Source organism: Gigantopelta aegis, chromosome 7, assembly GCF_016097555.1.
Source record: "Gigantopelta aegis isolate Gae_Host chromosome 7, Gae_host_genome, whole genome shotgun sequence".
NCBI lineage: Eukaryota > Metazoa > Mollusca > Gastropoda > Neomphalida > Peltospiridae > Gigantopelta > Gigantopelta aegis.
The window spans coordinates 20260526-20284548 of record NC_054705.1 but is presented as its reverse complement, the minus strand read 5'-3'; the positions used below and the strand labels follow the sequence as shown (position 1 = coordinate 20284548).

The 24023-nt window shown below is 35.3% G+C and overlaps 1 protein-coding gene across 1 annotated transcript in view; it reads left to right on the top strand.

Moving 5' to 3' along the window:
* The window catches only part of LOC121377955, a 57788-nt gene that overhangs the window by 28769 nt on the left and 4996 nt on the right, over positions 1-24023 (top strand). Inside the window, exons 6-11 of the mRNA XM_041506049.1 lie at positions 1608-1721; positions 2431-2478; positions 3165-3337; positions 6954-7046; positions 8666-8712; positions 10676-10734. Of these exons, the coding sequence (XP_041361983.1) occupies positions 1608-1721; positions 2431-2478; positions 3165-3337; positions 6954-7046; positions 8666-8712; positions 10676-10734 (534 nt within the window). The remainder of the gene's footprint in view (positions 1-1607; positions 1722-2430; positions 2479-3164; positions 3338-6953; positions 7047-8665; positions 8713-10675; positions 10735-24023) is intronic.

Sequence of the window (24023 nt, the reverse complement as noted above, 5' to 3'; positions counted from 1 at the left end):
AACCACGTGCTATTTACCCCTACTACCGGCGCTTGTTAGTTAGTGCCATGAGTCAGACCAGCTTTATTAACAGCAGAGGATGAGTGATGCCAGGTGGGTGCAGAGAAGTACACAGAGACTGCACCCGTGGAGGAAGTTGAGACAGGCAGACCTGTCAACCCTCCCGGATTCCGCGGGAGTCTCCCGGTATTTGATAAAATCTCCTTACCAATGTGCGGGAGACAATTTCTCCTGTTAAATGACATTTTTGTAAGCATAAAAAAACATTGATCCTCTTTTGTCAAAATATCATAAGGGAAGTAACTCTGCCTTTTTTTCACATTCGGAAAATGTCGACTACTTTCGGTTTCTGAGAATGTAACAGACCGAATTGTGCTGTTTAACCTTTGCCGAAGTGAGAATTGTGGGATAGCCTATTTATATTGTTAAAAAAGCACATGGAGTTTATAAAATGACGTGTTATTATAATGTTTGTTGTCATCGTAATGGCTACGAAGCATGTTGCAGTTAATTCAGCAGGCTGTGTATTGACATTCAGTGTTGTCATATAAAAAAAACCTATCCAATTTAGTTCTAATAACACCTCTGAATTGTAAAATGTCATCCCAGTAGATTACAAAATGCAACTATGACGAATCTGAACTGCCAGACTCCGAGTTGACAGCATGTTAAAATCACATGTCACGGCAAGACAACGAAAAGATCAATTAGCTGTATAAACATACTTGTGTCAGTTAATTTTGTATGTTTGTGCAGTAAAATGTTGGTTACACGGGTACACTTCAAGAAATTATTTTTGTGCAATTAAAAAATGTTGTGTTTGACATTGACATAAAGTTACTCACGGAAATGGGTATAATTCCGGTATATTTCACACGATGTCCGTAATGACGTTTTACTTATCATTAATGAAAATACAATGTTTATTGCATCATTATAATGATTTTAAATAAGTACCACGCCACCGTTCCTCATTACAGTAAAAACTGAATATTAATTTATAAGATTTATATAAATTTGTCTTTAGTAATTAGGTACACTAACCACAAATGATAATGTAACGCAACCTGTAAGGTTGTAAGTGTAATACCGTAAATGTACTAATTAAATTTTTTATTTCTTGTTTATGTTCTTAACATTTTTGGATAAAATATGTTTGTTTTTTTAAATATGTATTAAATCATAATGATATTTAAACTTAAAAAAAAGAGAAGAAAACAAATTTTTAATTAATAATTTATTTTATTTATTATTATATTTATTATTATTATTATTTTTTTTTAATGCCAAGATCTACGGTTAACAAGTATATATGACATTATATAGTATTCATATAACTTATTGTAATAAATTTTTTTTAAATCTTGTGATTTTCAGTTAAATTGTGTGAATTTAAAAAATCTCCTGTTTTTTGACAAAAACTCCTGCTTTTTCAACACACACCTCCTGCTTTCTCTTGACTAAAGGTTGACAGGTCTGGACAAGTAGGCGATGGTATGGACAGCACAGAAGACAGAGTTGGAGGAAACTGACAGAAAGGGTCAAAACAGATTGAAATCTTTGATATAAATCATTGTACACAATATCTAAACATTTTGTACTTTCAGTGGATTCTGAACTGTCGGAGCGACGTAGCCGACGTAGTAAAGAGAAACGTTCAGTACAGGCCGACGTAAAAGGAAAAGACGATGTTGAACATACTGCTCATCTTGATAAGGAAGGTAATGAGTGTATTGGTTTCTCTGATAAAACAAAGTCTGTGGTATGTGCTGTCATGACTTAGGGGAAAATGCATTTTACATTGTTTGTGGGATGTAGCTCAGTGATAGTGTATACCTGGGGTGTGTTGGGTCATAGGATCAATTACTGTTATCGATTACCTGATGGGGGTTTTTCAATATCAGTTGGTATTCCATAACAGGTATATCAAAGTTGGTGGTATATGTTGTCCTGTCTGTGGGAAAGTATGGTAGCTATGCTATTTATTTATTTTTATTTATTTATTTTTGAGGGTCCAGTTTGTAAAAAAGTACTCTGGCAATACTATTTATTTATTTATTTAATAAGCTGTGGTACATGTATCTGTTGTCCTATTTGTGAGAAAGTACTGTAGCTATACTATTTATTTATTTATTTATTTTTATTTATTTATTTATTTATTTATTTATTTTATTTATTTATTTTTGAGGCTGTGGTACATGTATCTGCTGTCCAGTTTGTGATAAAGTACTGTAGCTTTAATATTTTATTTATTTATTTATTTATCTATTTATTTTGATTGTGATTGTGTCACATTGTGATTTTTGATTAATTAAGTTACCATTGTTTATAACTGACACTGAGTAACCAGAGCTATATAATCATAAAATGTTATAATGGAATACCAATAGTGACATAATGCATTATTATATTTACTGGTTTATTATCCAGATACCGAGGATACAGAAAACCAAGAAAAGAAACCGAAGCTGTACAATGGTATGTACATATATCCTTAACACTGAAAGAATATCAGAAATTGTTAGTTTGTAATTATTGTCTGTTAGCATCAATAGGGAACCAATGCATTGGCACGTAACACGTACTGCATGTAATGAATAACATTAAAATTCATATAAAAATATATTATTGAGTTTCAAACACATACATGTACCTGTAGCAATTGGAACATATCTCTATAATGAATAACATTAAAATTCATATAAAAACATATTATTGAGTTTCATACTCATAACCTGTAGCAATTAGAACATATCTCTATAATGAATAACATTAAAATTCATATTAAAACATATTGTTGAGTTTCAAACACATACCTGTAGCAATTGGAACATATCTCTATAATGAATAACATTAAAATTCATATTAAAACATATTGTTGAGTTTCAAACACATACCTGTAGCAATTGAACATATTAACTATATAATTAATAACATATTCAATTTTAAACACATAGCAACTTGCAAAACATTTTTTTAATTAAAAAAATCACAGTGTAACAAAAACATTTCTTTACAGATTACCACTGGACAGCATAGGTTAAATCTTTTTTGATTAATACGGATGTAAAAGGTTTTATGAAGCATATTTTATTTCAAAATAATATTTATTTAATTTTTTGTATGGTGTTACATGAAATGAAATTTTTTATATATTTTTTAAGCACCTACGCCCTTTAAACTGAAAGAAAAACAAAGAAGAATAACTGTGTCCGAGTCGCCATTTTCAACCAATCGACAGTATGACCTATCAAAAGGCCCAGGCTTCCAGTTGAAGAAGAATGAAAAACAGACGACCAAGTTTACTGAGTTCAACAGATCGCAGACTGACTGGAAGGTGAATTTTATTTTAAATATAGAAATTTATAATACAGTGAAGTTAAAACCAGACAAAATATGTTCTGGGCAAAGTTGTCAAATATTAGAAGATGACTAGTATGACTGGAAGGTAAATTTTAATTTAAATATAGAAATTTATAATACAGTGAAGTTAAAACCAGACAAAATATGTTTTGGGCAAAGCTGTCAAATATTAGAAGATGACTTGGATAACTGGAAGGTAAATTTTAATTTAAATATAGAAATTTATAATACAGTGAAGTTAAAACCAGACAAAATATGTTCTGGGCAAAGTTGTCAAATATTAGAAGATGACTTGGATGACTGGAAGGTAAATTTTAATTTAATAAATAGAGGAATCATCATATCAAAAGTGTTTTTAATATGTAAAATATCAACGGAGTCTATGTTAATCAGTATTAACTAGACGAGGTTGATATTTTACATATTAAAAAACCCAAGTAGCAAATTTTATTTATCCTATAAGACTTCTAAAATTACATTTTAATTCGATATTTAGTTAATAGTGGCTATTTCATGTTTTTTTTTTAAATATGATATTTATGTCAATGAGTGATATGTGAAATATATATTTCATTGCTATATATATAATAAATAAAACTTCTGAAGTCGCCTCACTGGTAATATGACGTCATCAGGATTAGCACAATTGTAGTTTAACATTACACACTTCAACTAAATCTCATCAAAACATTACGACCAGGTATACAAGTCTTGTTGGTTGTAAACAAACGAACCATTGACAGCAACACATCATTAACCAAGTTCAGTTCAATTATTTATTAACCTTGAGCATTTACAGGTCATCAGTTGTCATACTTATATATATATATATATATATATTATATATATAGTAGTCGTTTTCACAAAAAAGTCAGTACATTTGGACAGTGAAGGATAGATTCACCCCATACACCATTAAGTGGAACATTTTATCCAAAGCAAAGCCATACTCTCCAGCGAGCAAAAGATGTAACCTCTGCCTGAAGGAAAAACGGTTCATAATGTATAAATCTGAAACCAGCACACTAAACTCCAAGAATGAACTCGTATCAGCATGTCGACACAGACGCAAATACCTTCTGTGCGCATACCACACATCACCTATAGACCTGCATAGTGACGTAACCTCGACGTCACAGAGTCCATTACGTCATCAGCTTTCGGTTGACGGTGTAATTAAATCTACATCTGATGAGTGAGAGCAATTCAACTCTCTCACGAAACAAGCCTGTCATGTAGAGATAAACATACACTTTTAACGATGTGTATATATATATATATATATATATATATATATATATATATATATATATATATATGAAGAGTTCAGGCGCAAAATGCGATATAAACCATTTTCTTTCTAGTTTTTAGTTAAAGCCATTATTGTATGTCAGTAAGGGCTAATCGTAGGCCCACTGATCTGCTGCAAAACTTGATTGATCCTTATGAAATTGTATTGGGTAAATCCCGTTTTTTTTTTTTTATCAAAATGCGATATACGCCAATTAAAACCCCCCATCTTTACTGAAAATGAAAAATGGATATATCGCATTTTGTGCCTGAACTCTTCATATATATCACAATTTACAGGCACAATAAGTTAATAATGGTAAATATCAAATGGGTTTATAGCATGGCTATTATTGGTAAGTTATAGGATAATATAATACATTTTATTTCAGATCAGTCACCCACAGAACATACATAATTATACATTACATACAAACTGATTACTTATTATTTAAACATCAATGTTATAATAAAGTAAACTTAAAACCAGACATAAATGTTTTTTTTGCTTATTTGTCAAGTACCAGGAGATGTCATTATGTATGTTTTTATTTACAAGACAAAATAGATTTTTATTTTTATTAAAATTATTAAAAAAAACTGCATTAAAATTGCTTTTTAGCTAAAAGGAAAAAAAAAGAACATGAGTTAACTCAAACAGCAGAGTGTCTTACAAAATTCTACAATAAATATTTTAAACTTTATTCGAAAACTTATCTTATTCATATGTGATGTCATTCTAAATTATTTTAGTCCTTATTTAACCTTTAGACAACTGGATTAATTTTTAACAAAAACCACGTTGAGTGGGTACAAGTTTATAATTTTTACTCACATATATTCACTTAAATGTTTTATAAATACATGAAATAAAGTTCATATATAAATTGGTAAGTATTATTTTCATGGTTTTTTGTAATTTTTATTATTTTTATATCGGCTAATAGTGACCAAAATAATCTAAAATGACATCACATATGAACAAGATAGGTTTTCGAATAAAGTTTAAAACGTTTATTGTAGAATTTTGTAAGACACTCTGCTATTTGAAAGCAGAAGTATGAATACACTTTTGTTCTCATTATTTGCATTACATAGTGTACAGTAAAATAGACATAAACCATATTACATGTAGCTATAGTTCCATTCCATTCCAATATTTATTTACATGCTGCTATACCACTAGAGTTTCGAGCATGTCTGTCCCGGGCCCGATCTCTGGATAGCCAACCGGCCTCTGTGGCGTCGTGGCAGGCCATCGGTCTACAGGCTGGTAGGTACTGGGTTCGGATCCCAGTCGAGGCATGGGATTTTTAATCCAGATACCGACTCCAAACCCTGAGTGAGTGCTCCGCAAGGCTCAATGGGTAGGTGTAAACCACTTGCACCGACCAGTGATCCATAACTGGTTCAACAAAGGCCATGGTTTGTGCTATCCTGCCTGTGGAAAGCGCAAATAAAAGATCCCTTGCTGCTAATCGGAAGAGTAGCCCATGTAGTGGCGACAGCGGGTTTCCTCTCAAAATCTGTGTGGTCTTAACCATATGTCTGACGTCATATAACCGTAAATGAAATGTGTTGAGTGCATCGTTAAATAAAACATTTCTTTCTTTCTTTCTTTCTGGATAGCCAGTGGTCTGACCTGGGACAGAAATATTAGGACAATTTTTAATTTTTAATGCCAAATTAAAACAAGGGAAAAATTAATAATTTGTTTGCGCAATCCAATTAAAAAATAAAAACACCACCTACTGATATTAGAAAATTTATAAATTTTGGCACTTTTAGGCTGGGCAATCTAAATTAAATCAAAACCATTATTTAACATTATGCCCTTTAATGGTTGGGGAGAAGGTGGTTGATAGGAAGGGTTGGGGTTCGGGTCACAGGAATTACTTAGTAGTGATTGGTACGAGGGGCAGCACTCATATTGGTAACCTTGGTGTGGCCAGCCGGGGAAGGAAAGGGGGGGGGATGGCAGCCTCCCGGACATACCTTAACTCGCCCTACGGCCGAAACCACCTACGGCTGAAACCACCTACGGCCGAAACCACCTACGCCTAAGCACCCTACCCCTAACCTCCAGTGGTATACCCCCCCCCCTCCACCCAAGGGCTATAGTTAACACTTTTATTAATAATTTTATTAAAATTGTTAATACCTACTAATTACCATTGATTAATCCTTTTAGCTCTATAAATTAACCACTCTAGACGACAGAGACACAGTAGAATGACTACAACATTCAGCCAAGCAGTAAAATGGTTAAATATAATTTTATTGTTATTTTTCTCCTCAAGGAACCAGACCGATTTCAGGTGAAGAAGGCAGAGAGAAAGACAATTAATTTCTTTGTACCGAAAGCTGGCGACAAGAAGAAAGGTCGAAGAGAGGTAAGATCAGAGAATCCAAATATATTCAGCAAAATTCATTAAAGATCAGCAGGTATTTTCTGAATTTTTCTTAAAATATGGTAAAGAAAAACCCCAACAGATTCTTCTATTGTAAGATGTTGACTTTGTGGCATGTTGTTAACTTAAATGATTTAAACAACAGTTTAAGGCAAAACATTTTTTACAAGCATAACGAATCTTAGACAAATGTGCATTTTGGTAGTTTTCATAAATGCATGGAAGAAAACAACCCCACTATGTGCAAGATTTTTACATTTGTCAATGGTCAAATTTAATAAAAATCAATGTTTAGAAATAAGCTGTTATCAAAACGTTCTAAAATAATATAACATTAACAAACAGGGATCTCACTGACCCTCAGAAAGTGTCTTTTGAAGCCTGGAACTTGGACAGGAATCCTATTATGGGACTCCCCAAATTTCACAAGAAAGCTCAAATGACCCCCAATGGAGAAAGGCCAGTGAGAATCCTGAACAAAGAATTGGTATATCAAAGGCCATGGTATGTGCTATCCTGTTTGAGAGATGGTGCATGTAAAATATCCATTGCTACTAATGAAAAAATGTAGCAGGTTTCCTCTCTAAGACAATGTCAAAAGCACAAAATGTTTGACATCCAATAACTGATTATTAATAAATAAATGTGCTCTAGTGGTGTCGTTAAAGAAAACAAATTTTAATCTTCCATTTGGACCAGCAGCCTATTTTACCGTCAAGTAAAGATTTCATAACTGGAATAGTAACTGAATGGGTTACGACTGAGATATACAGCATAACATACTAATTGAAAGATAAAAAGAAATGTTTTATTTAACGACGCACTCGACACATTTTATTTACGGTTATATGGCGTCAGACATATGGTTAAGGACCACACAGATTTTGAGAGGAAACCCGCTGTCGCCACTACATGGGCTACTCTTTCCGATTAGCAGCAAGGGATCTTTTATTTGCGCTTCCCACAGGCAGGATAGCACAAACCATGGCCTTTGTTGAACCAGTTATGGATCACTGGTCGGTGCAAGTGGTTTACATCTACCCATTGAGCCTTGCGGAGCACTCACTCAGGGTTTGGAGTCGGTATCTGGATTAAAAATCCCATGCCTTGACTGGGATCAGAACCCAGCACCTACCAGCCTGTAGACCGATGGCCTAACCACTACGCCACCGAGGCCGGTAACATACTAATTGGTTGTGCTGACTGAATTTTTTTTTTTAAAGTAGAACTACAGTGAAACCTCTCAAAACCAGACCCTCTGTAAACTGGAATTCCCTCAAAACCAGACCCTCTGTAAACTGGAATTCCCTCAAAACCAGACCCTCTGTAAACTGGAATTCCCTCAAAACCAGACCCTCTGTAAACTGGAATTCCCTCAAAACCAGACCCTCTGTAAACTGGAATTCCCTCAAAACCAGATGTTTTTTGCAGCCCGCTTTTAAATATCTGTACAGAAGAGAACCTCTCTAAACTGGATACCTCTTAATACTGGACGTTTTAATTGGTTTCAAGAGTGTCCGGTTCAGAGGAGTTTCACAGTATTTGGATTCACAATTTCAGTTGTAGCCAGAAAATATTATTATTATTTATTTTTCTTGCAGAAAGACGATTACGATTATGATTATGAAGCTCATTACAAAAGAAACAGGTAAAGATATTAGTAGACGTTTTTAGCCTGCAGCAAATGATAATATTTATTTAACAATTTTAAAGTTTAAATAGGGGGTGGGGGGTGAGATCTAGGTCAATCGATGAAATGCTCACCTGAAGTGTTTGGGTCAAAAGATTGAACTGATATAATGTGTAACATAGACAGTGGTATGTTCTGTTCCGTCTGTGGGAGGGGCGGGACATAGCCCAGTGATAAAGTGCTCGCTTGATGCGCGGGCAGTTTAGGATTGATCCCCGTCGGTGGCCCCATTGGCCTATTTCTCGTTCCAGCCAGCGCTCCACAACTGGTGTAACAAAGGCCATGATATGTACTATGCTGTCTGTGGGATGGTGCATATAAAAGATCCCTTGCTGCTAATCAAAAAGAGTAGCCTATGAAGTGGCGACAGCGGGTTTCCTCTCTCGATATCTGTGTGGTCATTTAACCATATTTCGACGCCATATAACTGTAAATAAAATGTGTTGAGTGCGTCGTTGAATAAAACATTTCCTGTCTGTGGGAAAGTTTATGTAAATGATCCCTTGCCACTAATGGACAAATGTAGGGGCTTTTCTTTGAAGACTGTTTGTCAAAAGTACCAATTGCTTGACATCCATTAGGCGAATATTAAGTAGTCAGTTTACTCAAGTATATTGTTAAAATAAATGTGTGGTTGGTTTTTTTTTACTTTGTTAGGCAATAATACAATCTAATTAAAATTAGCTCCACTATTACATGTGGATCTAACACCAGCCAGTTGGAGCTCATGTCCACCAATCAAAACCTTACTTGCAGAATCCTGCCAGTGATTTAAAACTAACAACACTGCGTAGTCCCCAGTGTCCAGGTAACATTTCATCTGTAAATAATAATTTAAATATTGACCAATCACACTTCGCCTTTTATACCGTTATTTGGGAGCATACAAATTCTAAAAATATCGGGCAAGTCTATTTTAGTGGCCGCAGTACAGCGAACCATACCAATACGTACGGGATGGGTTATCAGTCTTCAATTTTACATTAAAAATTATTTATTTATTTATAAAAAACCCAAACCTAAATCAATCTTCAGTTTTATATTACAAATTATTTATTTTATAAAATAAAACATGTTTTAAGGCATTCGTAATTCACACGAAACATGTTGTATACCCTCAGGATAATTCGGAATGTTTTCAAATTATTTTTAAATCACTGGCAGGATTCTGCAAGTAAGGTTTTGATTGGTGGACATGAGCTCCAACTGGCTGGTGTTAGATCCACATGTAATAGTGGAGCTAATTTTAATTAGATTGGCAATAATAAGACGATACATAAACATTAGCAGCAAAAGTCACTTCAAACTGAGTTTTCATTAGTAACAAAAGTCATATCAGATAAGAGTTTTTGATAATAGAAAACAAATTCATAAACTAAGTTGATACAGTTACCCATATCAACTTACATTTTATATAAACTTGAGTGCAGGGAATGCTATTAAAATAGAAATAACCACTGTATATTCCCCAAAGTAGTCAAACTAAATCACCAGCAAAAGCTGATGGGAAATGGCAATGTAAGTTGAGAAATAGGATGAGCTCCCAGATGTGGGAGATTGGGGCTGGGGACAGGGGTTTTGTGGGGAATAAGAAGGAAATTAAAGGAGAAAAAGTAGGGTGAGGCAGCATGAAAGGCCATATCTGTGTGGTCCTTAACCATATGTCTGATGCCATATAACCATTAATAAAATGTGTTGAGTTCGTCATTAAATAAAACATTTTTTTTTTTTCATTTTTTTTTTTCATGTTTGTCTCACAGCTTCCACATTGCTTACAATTTGTGACACCCGATAGCCGATATGTATTTTTGTGCTGGGGTGTTGTTAAACATTCATTCATTCATTCATTCATTCATTCATTCCACATTGCCAAACTTTTAATTTTTTTTCTCCTTATCTTTTTTTGTGTTTTATTTTCTAGGAAAGATTTAGAACAGCCCCTGTCTCCAGATTCTGGTCTGGCAAGTGAGATTGTTTCAGGTTAGTTCAATTTACAGACTTCAGTTGAACTTTAATTTTCACAGTTACAGGAGTCAGGTGAACTGAGACAATATTCTGACTTTATGTATATGTGTCAACAGATGTTTTTAATACACCCATCTTTGATGGGTCATATTATGGTATGGCGTTGTCCGTCCGTCTGTCTGTCCATCCATAAGCTTTTTGTTTCCGGAGCATCTTTCTTATCATTTCATATAGGATGATCAAACCTTGCATGCAAGTACAACTTGGGGATGGTGGTGTGTCACATACCATAACTAGGTCACTGCGACCTACTTTTTTCACATTACTGCACATAAAAGAAAATTCTTATCACGGCCATATCTTCATAATCAATTGATGTAGGATAATCAAACCTTGCATGCATGTACAGCTTGGGATGGTGGTGTGTCACATACCATAACTAGGTCACTGTGACCTACTCTTCCCACATTACTGCACATTAAAGGAAATCTTTGTCCAGGTCATATCTTCCTTATCAATTCATATAGGATCATCAAACCTTGCATGCAAGTACAACTTAGGATAGCGGTGTTTTGCGTACCATAACTAGGTCACTGCGACCTACTTTAGAGGGGCATATCATATATAGAGGATATTATATGAGTGTCCATGACAGTCAATGTTTATGACACGAGTGCCTCGCTCGGGAAATGCGATAATTTAGGCACAAGTGTCGTAAACATAGTCTGTCATGGACACGAATGTAATATTCTGTTTATTACCGTAGAACTGTCTTGCTAAATGAACATTCCAGTCATTGTTTACAAACTAACATTTCCTTAACGGCAGAGTAATGTTTGTTCATTGATGTCTTGAAAACCAAATCACAACCTGTTCTAAAGTAATGTGGTATTTATACGCCCATAAGTAAAGAGTACACATGTATCAACAGTTGTAAATTGTAAAGCATGTGTATACTAAAAAGCAAACAAGTACACAGTAATTGAAATAATTATTTTTGAATTTGAATGACGTCAGTATTCCAATGACGTCACTTTGCATCTCCTTACAATAACTATAAATTGGGTACATGACGTTTCCATTTTAAGAATGCTGGAAAAATTCCAGTTCAAAATTGTTATTGAATTTATTTATTTTTGAACATTATTAACGCACCTGAATGTGTTTGAAGAAAATCTTGTGATTAAAACATTCTACCTTTTACTAAATATGGCTTTCAAGTGAAATTACGGTAAGATATTCTACATTATTTTATTATGTACGAAGCCAAAACAAGGGTGCGAAAAGTGACTCGTCGACCTTAGTATAGATTTCTAATAGTTGTGAACGTTATATTCATAATTAAGTGTTTGATGTGTCACAACTACATCGTAATATAATACAAGTTATCATAAATAATCAATTAATGTTTTATTAAATTAATTAAAAACATGTATTTGTCATTACGGCATGTGATCAGCTTACACTCAAAATAAAAATGTATTATGAAGAAAGTAGTATCTGTGGAATGTCGTGTCAGCCAATCAGAAACAAATGTACTCTTTACAACAGCCAATCGTTAAACAACAATGTCAGGAGGACATACGATTTAGTTATGACATACGAGGGAAATCGTACGATAAATATGACCCTTGTAGGTGATAAACCTCACTCATACACTTGTTTTCATTTAAAATATTATGTTTTGGATTCTTATGTTGACGTCATGTAGAAAGTTAACTTCGTTCTACAGTGAAACCTCTTTAAACCGGACACCCTCGGGACCAACCGGCCTCGGTGGCGTCGTGGCAGGCCATCGGTCTACAGGCTGGTAGGTACTGGGTTCAGATCCCAGTCGAGGCATGGGATTTTTAATCCAGATACCGACTCCAAACCCTGAGTGAGTGCTCCGCAAGGCTCAATGGGTAGGTGTAAACCACTTGCACCGACCAGTAATCCATAACTGGTTCAACAAAGGCCATGGTTTGTGCTATCCTGCCTGTGGGAAGCGCAAATAAAAGATCCCTTGCTGCTAATCGGAAGAGTAGCCCATGAAGTGGCGACAGCGGGTTTCCTCTCAAAATCTGTGTGGTCCTTAACCATATGTCTGACGCCATATAACCTTAAATAAAATGTGTTGAGTGCGTCATTAGAAAACAAGGGGCGGGATGTAGCCCAGTAGTAAAGCGTTCACTTGATGCGCGGTCGGTTTGGGATCGATCCCCATCAGTGGACCCATTCGGCTATTTCTCGCTCCATCCAGTGCACCACGACTGGTATATCAAAGCCCGTGGTATGTGTTATCCTGTCTGGGGGTCTGTGGGATGGTGCATATAAATGATCCCTTGCTGCTAATCGAAAAAGAGTATGCATGAAGTGGCGACAGCGGGTTTCCTCTCTCTATATCTGTGTGGTCCTTAACCATATGTCCAACACCATATAACCATAATTAAAATGTGTTGAGTGCATCCCTCGGGACCAAGTAAAAAGTCCTGTTTTAAGAGGTATCCGGTTTAGAGAGGTTCTCTTCTGCACAGATATTTGAAAAGGAACCATGAAAAATGTCTGGTTTTGAGGGAATTCCGGTTTACAGAGGGTCTGGTTTTGATAGGTTTCACTGTACTAGATGCTGGGTCCATACTTATAAGACTTTAGAATCTAGACTGAAATCTGTAATGATGTCACATACATACAATTTGTATGGCGTTGCCATGGTGTTGAAATCTCAGACTCTATTAGAATCTTGAGTCTAGACTCAAGGGCTCAGTTTACAAAGGCTGTTTATGTCTTACATGCAGGTAACTACATACATTTACAATGCTTAAACACCAGCATTTAACAAAAACAGGTTTCATAAATTTTATAAGTATTATACATTATTATCAGGCCAGAGGTTTCTGTGTTAAGCTTGATTCCTGATATTTTGTCATATGACAGGATTGTTTTGGGATGCAAATCAAGGTAATTGTAGTTAGATCATTAATTATTGGAGTTAATGATATTTAAAAATTATTTTTGTAAATCTGATGTTGAATTTTGGTTACGGTAAGTTTTTAGTTTACACATGTGATCAAAAAAATTATTTTTGTAAATTATTTGTTATTAATATTTAGCAATTTATCTAGCTTTAAGGCATCATTTTGATAAATCAACAAAAGAGAAAACACTAAGGACAGCTGACTTCTATGTTGCAACAAGTAAAGAACAAGCTACTGAAATTTGTGAAGATGAACTTTACAAAAGTGAGAATGAAAATAGTTCTGGAACAGTAAAACCGTCAGATGACATGGATTCAGACAGAGTTAATGCCATTAGGCATTTCATGAACAATCTTATTAGTTTTCTGTATCAGAATAACAGAGAGGATATTCTTTCTCATGAGTCTTTTATGGAAGTCATGGAAAAAATCTTAATAAGATTACTTCAAGATGACATCATTGAATCAGAAACACAGGAAGTTGTTACCCTGACATCAGAAGAAACTCTGGAGCTGATATTTGATTGGATGGAATGGATTGAAAGTGCCCAGTCACAGAACATGTTGCATAAAAACAAGAATGATAAAAACTGGAATGAAGTACTTGAGAAGCTAAAGGACTATTGCAGACAGCTCTTTCAAAAGGACCAATCAAAGGACAGTTTACTTACTGCTTGGGAAACTGAAAGAGAAAATGACCAATCGTGGATGTTGATGGATAGTGGTTCTGCAGAAGGTTGATTTTTGAAATTACCAGCACTTTATTGTTTTGTCTTTGTGAATTATCTGCATGACTGTTGGTTCCGTTTTGATGTTATTTATTTGTTGTTGTAATAATGAGTTGCTGTTTCATACTTATCACAAAGAAAAACATATGTTTGTCCCTATATTTCACTAATTATTACTCATATGGGCAGAGAGAAATGGGGAAAAAAAAAAGATCTTTCCCCAGGGAAAGATTTTTTTTTTTCTTCCCCTAAATACATTTTGATGTTATATTCAGTGCTTCACAGTCATTTACAATGATGTCAGTTAATCAGAGGGACGTTCTCAAATAATATATTTATTAAATACATATTATTATGTCTATTGTTTATCACACCAATTTAATAGTATAGTATGCTCTGAACTGTTTGTTATACAATGTAGCTGATTATTTTAGTGCTTGCACCCGTTAATTAATTGTAAGAATAGTTTCCATGGCGGCATGCAGTCATGTCAACAACTAATTTTACGTCATAAGCGATATGTACGTCACAGCTATGATGCAATGCTGTCTCTTGTTCTCAACTTGCAAACTAGTTTTTAATAATAGTATAGTTTGAAAATCTTCCATTAAATGATAAATATTGATAATGAGTAATAAACAGAATACCCAACTCCTACTCACGAAGGACACCATCAATTCACTCATGCAAGATAAACGGTATTGCCTCGTAACTCTACTCGGATTAAAGTTAGGGTTAGGGTTGGTTTAACTTAAACACCTATATGTTAACAGATTGTTCCCCATCACAGAATTAAAGTTAGGGTTAGGGTTGGTTTAACTTAAACACCTATATGTTAACAGATTGTTCACCATCACAGAATTAAAGTTAGGGTTAGGGTTGGTTTAACTTAAACACCTATATGTTAACAGATTGTTCACCATCAGAGGATTAAAGTTAGGGTTAGGGTTGGTTTAACTTAAACACCTATATGTTAACAGATTGTTCACCATCACAGGATTAAAGTTAGTTTTAGGGTTGGTTTAACTTAAACACCTATATGTTAACAGATTGTTCACCATCACAGGATTAAAGTTAGGGTTAGGGTTGGTTTAACTTAAACACCTATATGTTAACAGATTGTCCACCATCACAGGATTAAAGTTAGGGTTAGGGTTGGTTTACTTAAACACCTATATGTTAACAGATTGTTCACCATCAGAGGATTATAGTTAGGGTTAGGGTTGGTTTAACTTAAACACCTATATGTTAACAGATTGTTCACCATCAGAGGATTATAGTTAGGGTTAGGGTTGGTTTAACTTAAACACCTACCTCAGTGGTGTTGTCGTTACATTATTGGCCTTAAGACTGGGAGGTATTGAGTTCGCACCCCGATACCAGCTCCCACCCAGAGCTACATTTAAGATCTCATTTGGGAGGTGTGAGGCCACTACACTGACTTCTCTCTCACTAACCAGTAACACTAACAACTAATTGTTAACCACTGTCTTGGACAGACAGCTCAGGTAGCTGATATATATATGCCCTGGACAGCGTGCTTGAACCCTTATTGTATATAAGCACAAAAATAAATTAAAATGAATGAAGTAATTTGAACTCCTTCTTTGTATGCACAGTAGACATTATAGATCTTACATTTCATTAATCTTAACGGGGTCAGATCTACCACAAGACCTATTTTAATCAATATCAGGCATTTCAATTGTAGGAGGACTGCCTCTTCAATATTAGATTTTCATCTTTCATAGCACGGCTATTTCTCATTTCAGCCAGTGCTCCACAACTGGTGTAACAAAGGCTGTGGTATGTACTACCATGTCTGTGGGATGGTGCATATAAAAGATCCCTTCCTGTTGAATTGAAAAAAGTAGTCCATGAAGTGGCGACAGCGGGTTTCCTCTCTCAATATCTGTGTGGTCCTTCACCATATGTCCGATGCCATATAACCTTAAATAAAAAGTGTTGAGTGCATTGTTTAATAAAACATTTCCTTCCTTCCTTTTGTATCACATGCATGGTCAATCTAAGATCGATTCCCATCGATGGGCCCATTGGGCTACTTATTGTTCATGCTAATATATCACGACTGGTACATCAAAGGCCATGGTATGTGCTATCCTGTCTATGGGATGGTGCATATAAAAGATCCCTTGCTAGTAATGGAAAAATGTAGCGGGTTTCCTCTCTAAGACTATATGTACAAATTACCAAATGATTGACATTGAATAGCCGATGATTAATAAATCAGTTTGCTCTAGTGGTATCATTAAACAAAACAAGGGGGACTGCTATTCCCAAGACTGGTTTAACAAACATGAATGTCAAAGCCAAATAAATCGTGCACATGACAAAACTATTGATTCATGCAGTTTGTTTAATTGCATGTTATATGTGGTGCATATTATTTGTTTTTTTTATCATCGTAAAACTACTTTGAATTTTATTTAACAAAAAGAAGTTTATTAATTAAAATCTTTAACAAAATAATTCCTGGAATTAATTTATATGCATATACTTTCAATACATTTAATACTGTAGAAGGTATGTTTATATATATTTATACAAATCATTTTAGAAGTAATTAAACAAGTAATGTAATTGATCGTAAAATAGGAAATGTCAATGTTTTTACTTTAATTGATTTGCATATTTTCTACATTTTGTGCACATTCATGTTTTAAAAATACATTTTAACACTTAGTTTATCTCATTTAAATACCAGAGAGCCAGGGTTTTGAATCAATGACCAATGAAAAGCTACAACAAAAGGAAAATAGAAAGACTCTGCCATATTTACCACCATGGAGGACATATGAGGGAAGACCACCCCAACAGACGTTTTCTTCAAAGAAAGACCACCCTGCTTTATCACCATACATACAAGCTCTGGAACTAACACCCGTAGGACAAAAGCAGACAATGGGATTGGAACCAAGACCACCATTCTGTGTTCAGCACATTCAAGTCATGAAATTAATTGACAGCAGCAAAGAAAATTGGAGAGTAGAGAATTTGAATTCGGCAAGGGATTTAAAAAAAATTCTCCCAGGGAAGGGCAAAAAGAAGTTAAAGGATGTTAATCATTCTTTGAGAAAAGCTCAAGCAGTGAGCCCTGCAAAGGTGGAAAGCAAAAGCTCTTGTGATACAAGTGACAAAGACGAAAGCGCATTTAATACTAATTGTTCGATAAAGGATGATGACAATACAATGATGACGTCAGAATTTGTTCCAAATGCATTTAATACAAAGTTTACCAATATACCTGACATTAAATCCCAGACTGTTAAGAGCATGCACCAAATGACAAACCATCAGCCATTAACAATGGTGGTTAATGGTAAACCATTAAAAGATGTAGCCAATGAGAAGTCATTAAATGATGACTTACATGTCAAGCTATTAAAAGATGGGACAAATGACGAGGCATTAAAAGATGGGTCACATGACAGGCCATTAAAAAATGGATTATATGACGAGCCATTACAAGATGAGTTGCATGACAAGCCATTAAAACATGGATCACACGACAGTTCATTAAACTATTGGTTACAATGCAAACCATTAAAAGATGAGTCGTATGTCGAGCCATTAAAAGATTGGTCACAATGTGAGCCGTTAAAAGATGAGTCACAAGACAAGCCATTAATAGATGGGTCACAGAACCATCCACTGAATGTCAACACGGTCGAACAAATTGACCTGAACAGTTATTCTGATCTTGGAAAGCATCCTGAATCTCTTGGCTTTACAGATATGACCAGATGTAAAAATTTAGACACACAGAACACTGCTCGGAGTCCCAGAACTTACAAAACTAAGACTTCACCTTGTCATTCACTGGTTGTTGGTGATCTGGAAAAGATATTAATGCATAATCGATTATTGATTCATCAAACTTCGAAGACCTCCTCATCCAAGATGTCTGGCGTCAGTATGAAAAGTCATTCATCGGTCCAACTCATCTGGAAAACTGTGTCCAACACGAACCACCAGTCAGCCAGTATGTTTAAAAAATCTAGAGATTTCTCAAATTTTAGTAGCAGTGTTTTGATTTGTATACTTCGTGGTGGTAGAATATTTTTAATATAAGAGACTGCTGTGTGGGTTACAGATGTTAATGAAATGCATGTCTTTCAGTGCGCTCAGTTGTTGTAGGATATTTGATATAATAGATTGTATGTGTTACAGGTGTTAATTAATGCAGGGTATCTCAATTATACTCAGTCTGAGAGGAGTATTTCATATAACAGACTATAGGTTAATGCAGTTCAATCAATGTACTCAACCTGATTAGACTTTGTATTACAGATGTGATGCATTTATTTAAATGTACTCAGTCTGAATAGAATTTTTCATATAATAGATTGTATGTGTTACACAATATTATGGTATTTAATGCATGTCTTTAAGTGTACTCAGTCTGAATAGAATATTTCATTTAATATATTGTATGTGTTACATATGATAATTAATGCATGTCTTTAAGTGTACTCAGTCTGAATAGAATATTTCATTTAATATATTTCATTTAATATATTGTATGTGTTGCATATGGTAATTAATGCATGTCTTTAAGTGTACCCAGTCTGAATAGAATATTTCATTTAATATATTGTATGTGTTGCAGATGTTAATGCATGTCTTTCATTGAACTCAGTTTGAGTGGGGTATATTATATAATAGACTGTGTTACAGATGTTAATTAATGAAGCCTTGGTGGCGCAGTGGTTAAGCCATCGGACTACAGGCTGGTAGGTACAGGGTTCACAGCCCGGTACCGGCTTCCACCCAGAGCGAGTTCTTAAGGGCTCAATGGGTAGGTGTAAGGCCACTACAGACTGATTACACTGAAAAACCTGCATTAATTTTTAATTAACATTTCATGTCAAATAATTTTCGTGCTTATATCCAATTAAGGTGCAAGCATGCTGTTCTGGGCACACACCTCAGCTATCTGGGCTTTCTGTCCAGGACAGTGGGTTAGTTGTTAATGGTTAGCGAGAGAGAAGACAGTGTGGTGGTCTTACACCTACCCATTGAGTCAATAAAACTTGCTCTGGGTGGGAGCCGATACTGGATTATGAACACAATACCTGCCAGCCAATGGCTTAACCATGACACCACCGATGCCGGGCCGCGAACCCAGTACCTGCCAGCCTTATTACCGATGACCTAACCATGACACCACCGAGACCGGTCATGATATTTCCTTTAATTTATGCAGGCCTCTCAGTGTACTCAGTCTGAGGGGAGTTTTTCATATAATAGACTGTATGTCTACTAATGGTAATAATTAGGGAACACATATTTTAGGTTTCCATCCCTGGGTTGTGTAGGGTTATTCGGGGTGGCAGGACTAACGAACTCTCTTCTAACAATTATATTTTTACAGTTCTTTTGCTTTGACATAAATATTAGTCATAGAATGTAATAGTTCAGTATGAATATAAACCCCTTTTAAAAACAAGCCCCTGGAGACACCCATGTATATGTATCCATCCATCCATCCATCCATCCATCCATCCATCCTTCCATCCTTCCTTCCATCCATCCATCCATCCATCCATCCATCCATCCATCCATGCCTCTCTCCCTCCCTCCCTCCCTCCCTCCCTCCCTCCCTTCATCCTTCCATCCATCCATCCATCCATCCATCCATCCTGCCATCCATCCATCCATCCATCCATCCATCCCTTCATCCTTCCATCCTTCCATCCATCCTTCCATCCTTCCATCCATCCATCCATCCATCCATCCATCCATCCATCCATCCATCCATCCATCCATCCATCCATCCATCCACCCACCCATCCACCCACCCACCTGCATACCTATCTATCTATCTATCTATCTATCTCTATACCTACCTGCGCGATTGGTGTGAGATCGATCCCCGTCAGTGGGCCCATTGGGCTATTTCTCATTCCAGCCAGTGCACCACGACTGGTATATCAAAGGCTGTGGTGTGTGCTATCCTGTCTATGGGATGGTGCATATAAAAGATCCCTTGCTGCTAATGAGAAAAGATGGGTTTCCTCACTAAGACGATATGTTGAAACGAAATTACCAAATGTTTGACATCCAAATGCTGATGATTAATAAATCAATATGTTTTGTGGTGTCATTAAACGAAACAAACTAAGTTTTTTTGTATGTAGATGAGGAGTGTTCTTTGTTTAAACGAGAAGGGGAAGTAATCTAGCTCTGTCCTGAGTGCTTGTGGTGCTTGGTATAGAACGGAAATGTTTCATTTAACGACACACTCAACACATTTTATTTACGGTTATATGGCGTCAGACATATGGTTATGGACCACACAGACTTTGAGAGGAAACCCGCTGTCGCCACTACATGGGCTACTCTTTCCGATTAGCAGCAAGGGATCTTTTATTTGCGCTTCCCACAGGCAGGATAGCACAAACCATGGCCTTCGTTGAACCAGATATGGATCACTGGTCAGTGCAAGTGGTTTACACCTACCCATTGAGCCTTGCGGAGCACTCACTCAGGGTCTGGAGTCGGTATCTGGATTAAAAATCCCATGCCTCGACTGGGATCCGAACCCAGTACCTACCAGCCTGTAGACCGATGGCCTAACCATGATGCCACCGAGGCCGGTGTCATTAAGCAAAACAAACTGGTACTTGACTACTTTCAGATACTATACTAAAATACTGGTTAAATAACTCACCAGTAAGGTTTTGAAGCCTATATTGACCAACGAGTTCTTAGTATCATATTTCTGTACATGCTAATATTTTGTTGTATTTTCTTAAGACATGTTTTGTGGACTTCGTGTATTGGCCAACCCCTCTTCTCTTGGTGGTGTATAGAGGCTTAAAAAGTTGGCTAATACACAGCGATATACGGTATACAAATATCCAAATGTAATGTGTCAATCTGAACATTTACTTTTATTTTGTACACTTATTTAACTAACAACAGATCTAAAGAGACCAGCAGTCGTGAAAGATGAACTTAGGACCATATCTCCAAACAGCAGTGACCTTGAAAATGAAGGTCAGGCCAGTCCAGGACCTTTCATTGATGACAAAAACTCACCCAGAATTGACACAATTCGTGCAGATCATGAGTTTCAGTCTCATGACCTTGACCGTGATAATGACCTTGATGGAAGGTCACTTGAGAAGAGTTTTGAGAGAGTTAATGGTATTTTCCTACAGTGGAATACATCTTTGTTAATATATTTTGTTTGTTTATTTTTCCTGCACCTCAAGTTTGGTTTTCAATATCTTGTTTGTGTTGTGTTGTGTTTGAAATAAACTATAGTAATATAATTTGACACCTGCACATGTTTTTTGGTTGTTTGGACATCTTAAAGGGATATTCCTGAGTTTGCTGCAATTTTAAAGATGTTATTGACTAACAGAGACTTTTTAATGATTGTAATTACATATCAAATATGTTGTTCTGCATAAAATATTAGTGGCTGTATATTAAACTTGTTTCTGATCGTTCTAATATTTGTAATAGGTTAAATTTTCGTTTATTTCCTAAAAAAAAAAATTCGTATGTACAAAATTATTTGAAGACAAAATCAAGTTTGGGCTTCTTACAAATATTAAGACGACCAGAAACACATTGAATATACAGACACTGATATTCTAAACAAGAAAATATATTTAATATGTAAGTTTAAACATAGAAATATTTTATTAGTCGGAAACATCTTACAATGTAGCAAACTCAGGAATGTCCCTTTAATTATAACTTTTGTGGTTTATATTTCTTGCATAACATGTTTGGTTTTCAATATCCTTTTTTGTCTTCAAAGAAGAAGAATGAATTTTACACTTGCACATATTTTCTCTTCTGTTATACTTTGTTACTGTTTATGTGTTTGGTTTTCAATATTTTGTTGTACAGGTATTTTAAAAAACCAATGCACCTACATGTTCATACAGGTATATGTGTTGTCTTTTCTGTTTTGAAAAGATATGTATTTCTTTTTTATCCATAGTTCTTAAAGAGACAGACCCTAGTTTTTAAACATTAAAGCATATTTTGTCAGTTAGAGCCGTTTATGATAACTGAAATCAAACATTACTTACATTTTATTATTTAGATTATCCATTTCTGTAGAACCAAAGTGTTTCTTGTCATCCTATTGTTTCTAATACCACAAAATGTATTTTTTATTATTTTAAAAACATCTGAGAAGTAGCAGTTATTGATTTGAGTTCTAGGCAAATAGACTTGAGGAAATTTCCCGGTTTTAATGTCACACTCTCTTCTTTCACTCTGTTGTAACTTTATCCAAATGTGTTTCAGGTTTGTAGATTAACTAAACTTAGTGTCCATTTTTATGAGTTAAAACTAGGTTCTGCACCTTTAACAAGGATTTAGTGTGGGGTCTGCAGAAAAAACAATTTAAAAAAGTGTACTGAATATCAAAAGAAATACAAAGCTTGTTGGAAATATACTGACATAAAGAAATAAGAGATACACAAATAGTAACAGTGAACAGTGACTGCAAGGAAACCCCATAGTTTGAGAAGTTAACTGTGTTACTGGCAGTCAGTTTGCAGGGCTTCTAGATTATGGTCACTAGCGGCTAGCCCCACTCCCGTGGCTAGTGATATTCAACATTGGGCTGGTAAATAACTACCATTGCCATGCCTGACGGCTAGTGGAAACAAATTGTCAAATGTTGCAATTAATTCTATTTTGTAAATATGAATATCCTGTCCTCCCCAATGTTAGTGTTTGTAAACTCTATCTCCCTATTTAAGTGACATATCTGATTATTACTATTATTTGATAAAATTATATGAACTTAAAGTAAAGTAGGGCTAGTGAATTTTAAATGATGGCTAGTAAATATTTTAAATCACTGATCCCATGGCTAGAAGCCCTGATTTAACATTCAGGGCAGAATGTAGCCCAGTGGTAAAGTATTTGTTTGATGCACGATTGGTTTGGGATCAATCCCCATCAGTAGGCCCATTAAGCTTTTTTCGCATTCCAGCCAGTACACCATGACTGATATGTTAACGGCCATGGTATGTGCTATCCTGTCTGTTGGATAGTGCATATAAAAGATCCCTTGCTACTATAATGGAAAAAGATTGCGGCTTTCCTCTGATGACTGTAAGTCATGATTACCAAATGTTTGACATTCAGTTGCCGATGATTAATAAATCAATGTGCTCTAGTGGTGTTGTTAAACAAAACCAACTTTAACTTGTTATTGTGTAATATTTAGTGTTAGGTTACAAGTTGCTTTGGAGAGAAAAAAAAACACCCAAATTTGTTATTGTTTTAAAACAAACAGCAAACCAACTGTATATTAAATTCACAAACTAATCCCAACCCTTATGTGGGGGAGTGGGGGGGATTTGGGGGGTGGGGGGGGATTTGGGGGTATCAGTATACAGTGCATTAATCTACATAATTATTTTGCGGTTTATAAACTTTATATCACATGTACTTTAGTTGGCACATTTCTTTTGTATTTGATTCTACTTCTCATTTTGTTTTGTTAGCATTATCTTTTGTTTATTTGAAACGTTTTTAATGTGTGTATGTTATGTTGTTGTTTTTTTTCATTTATTTTTGTTTAGCACATTGTCATTTCTGTTGTATCTAACATTGTT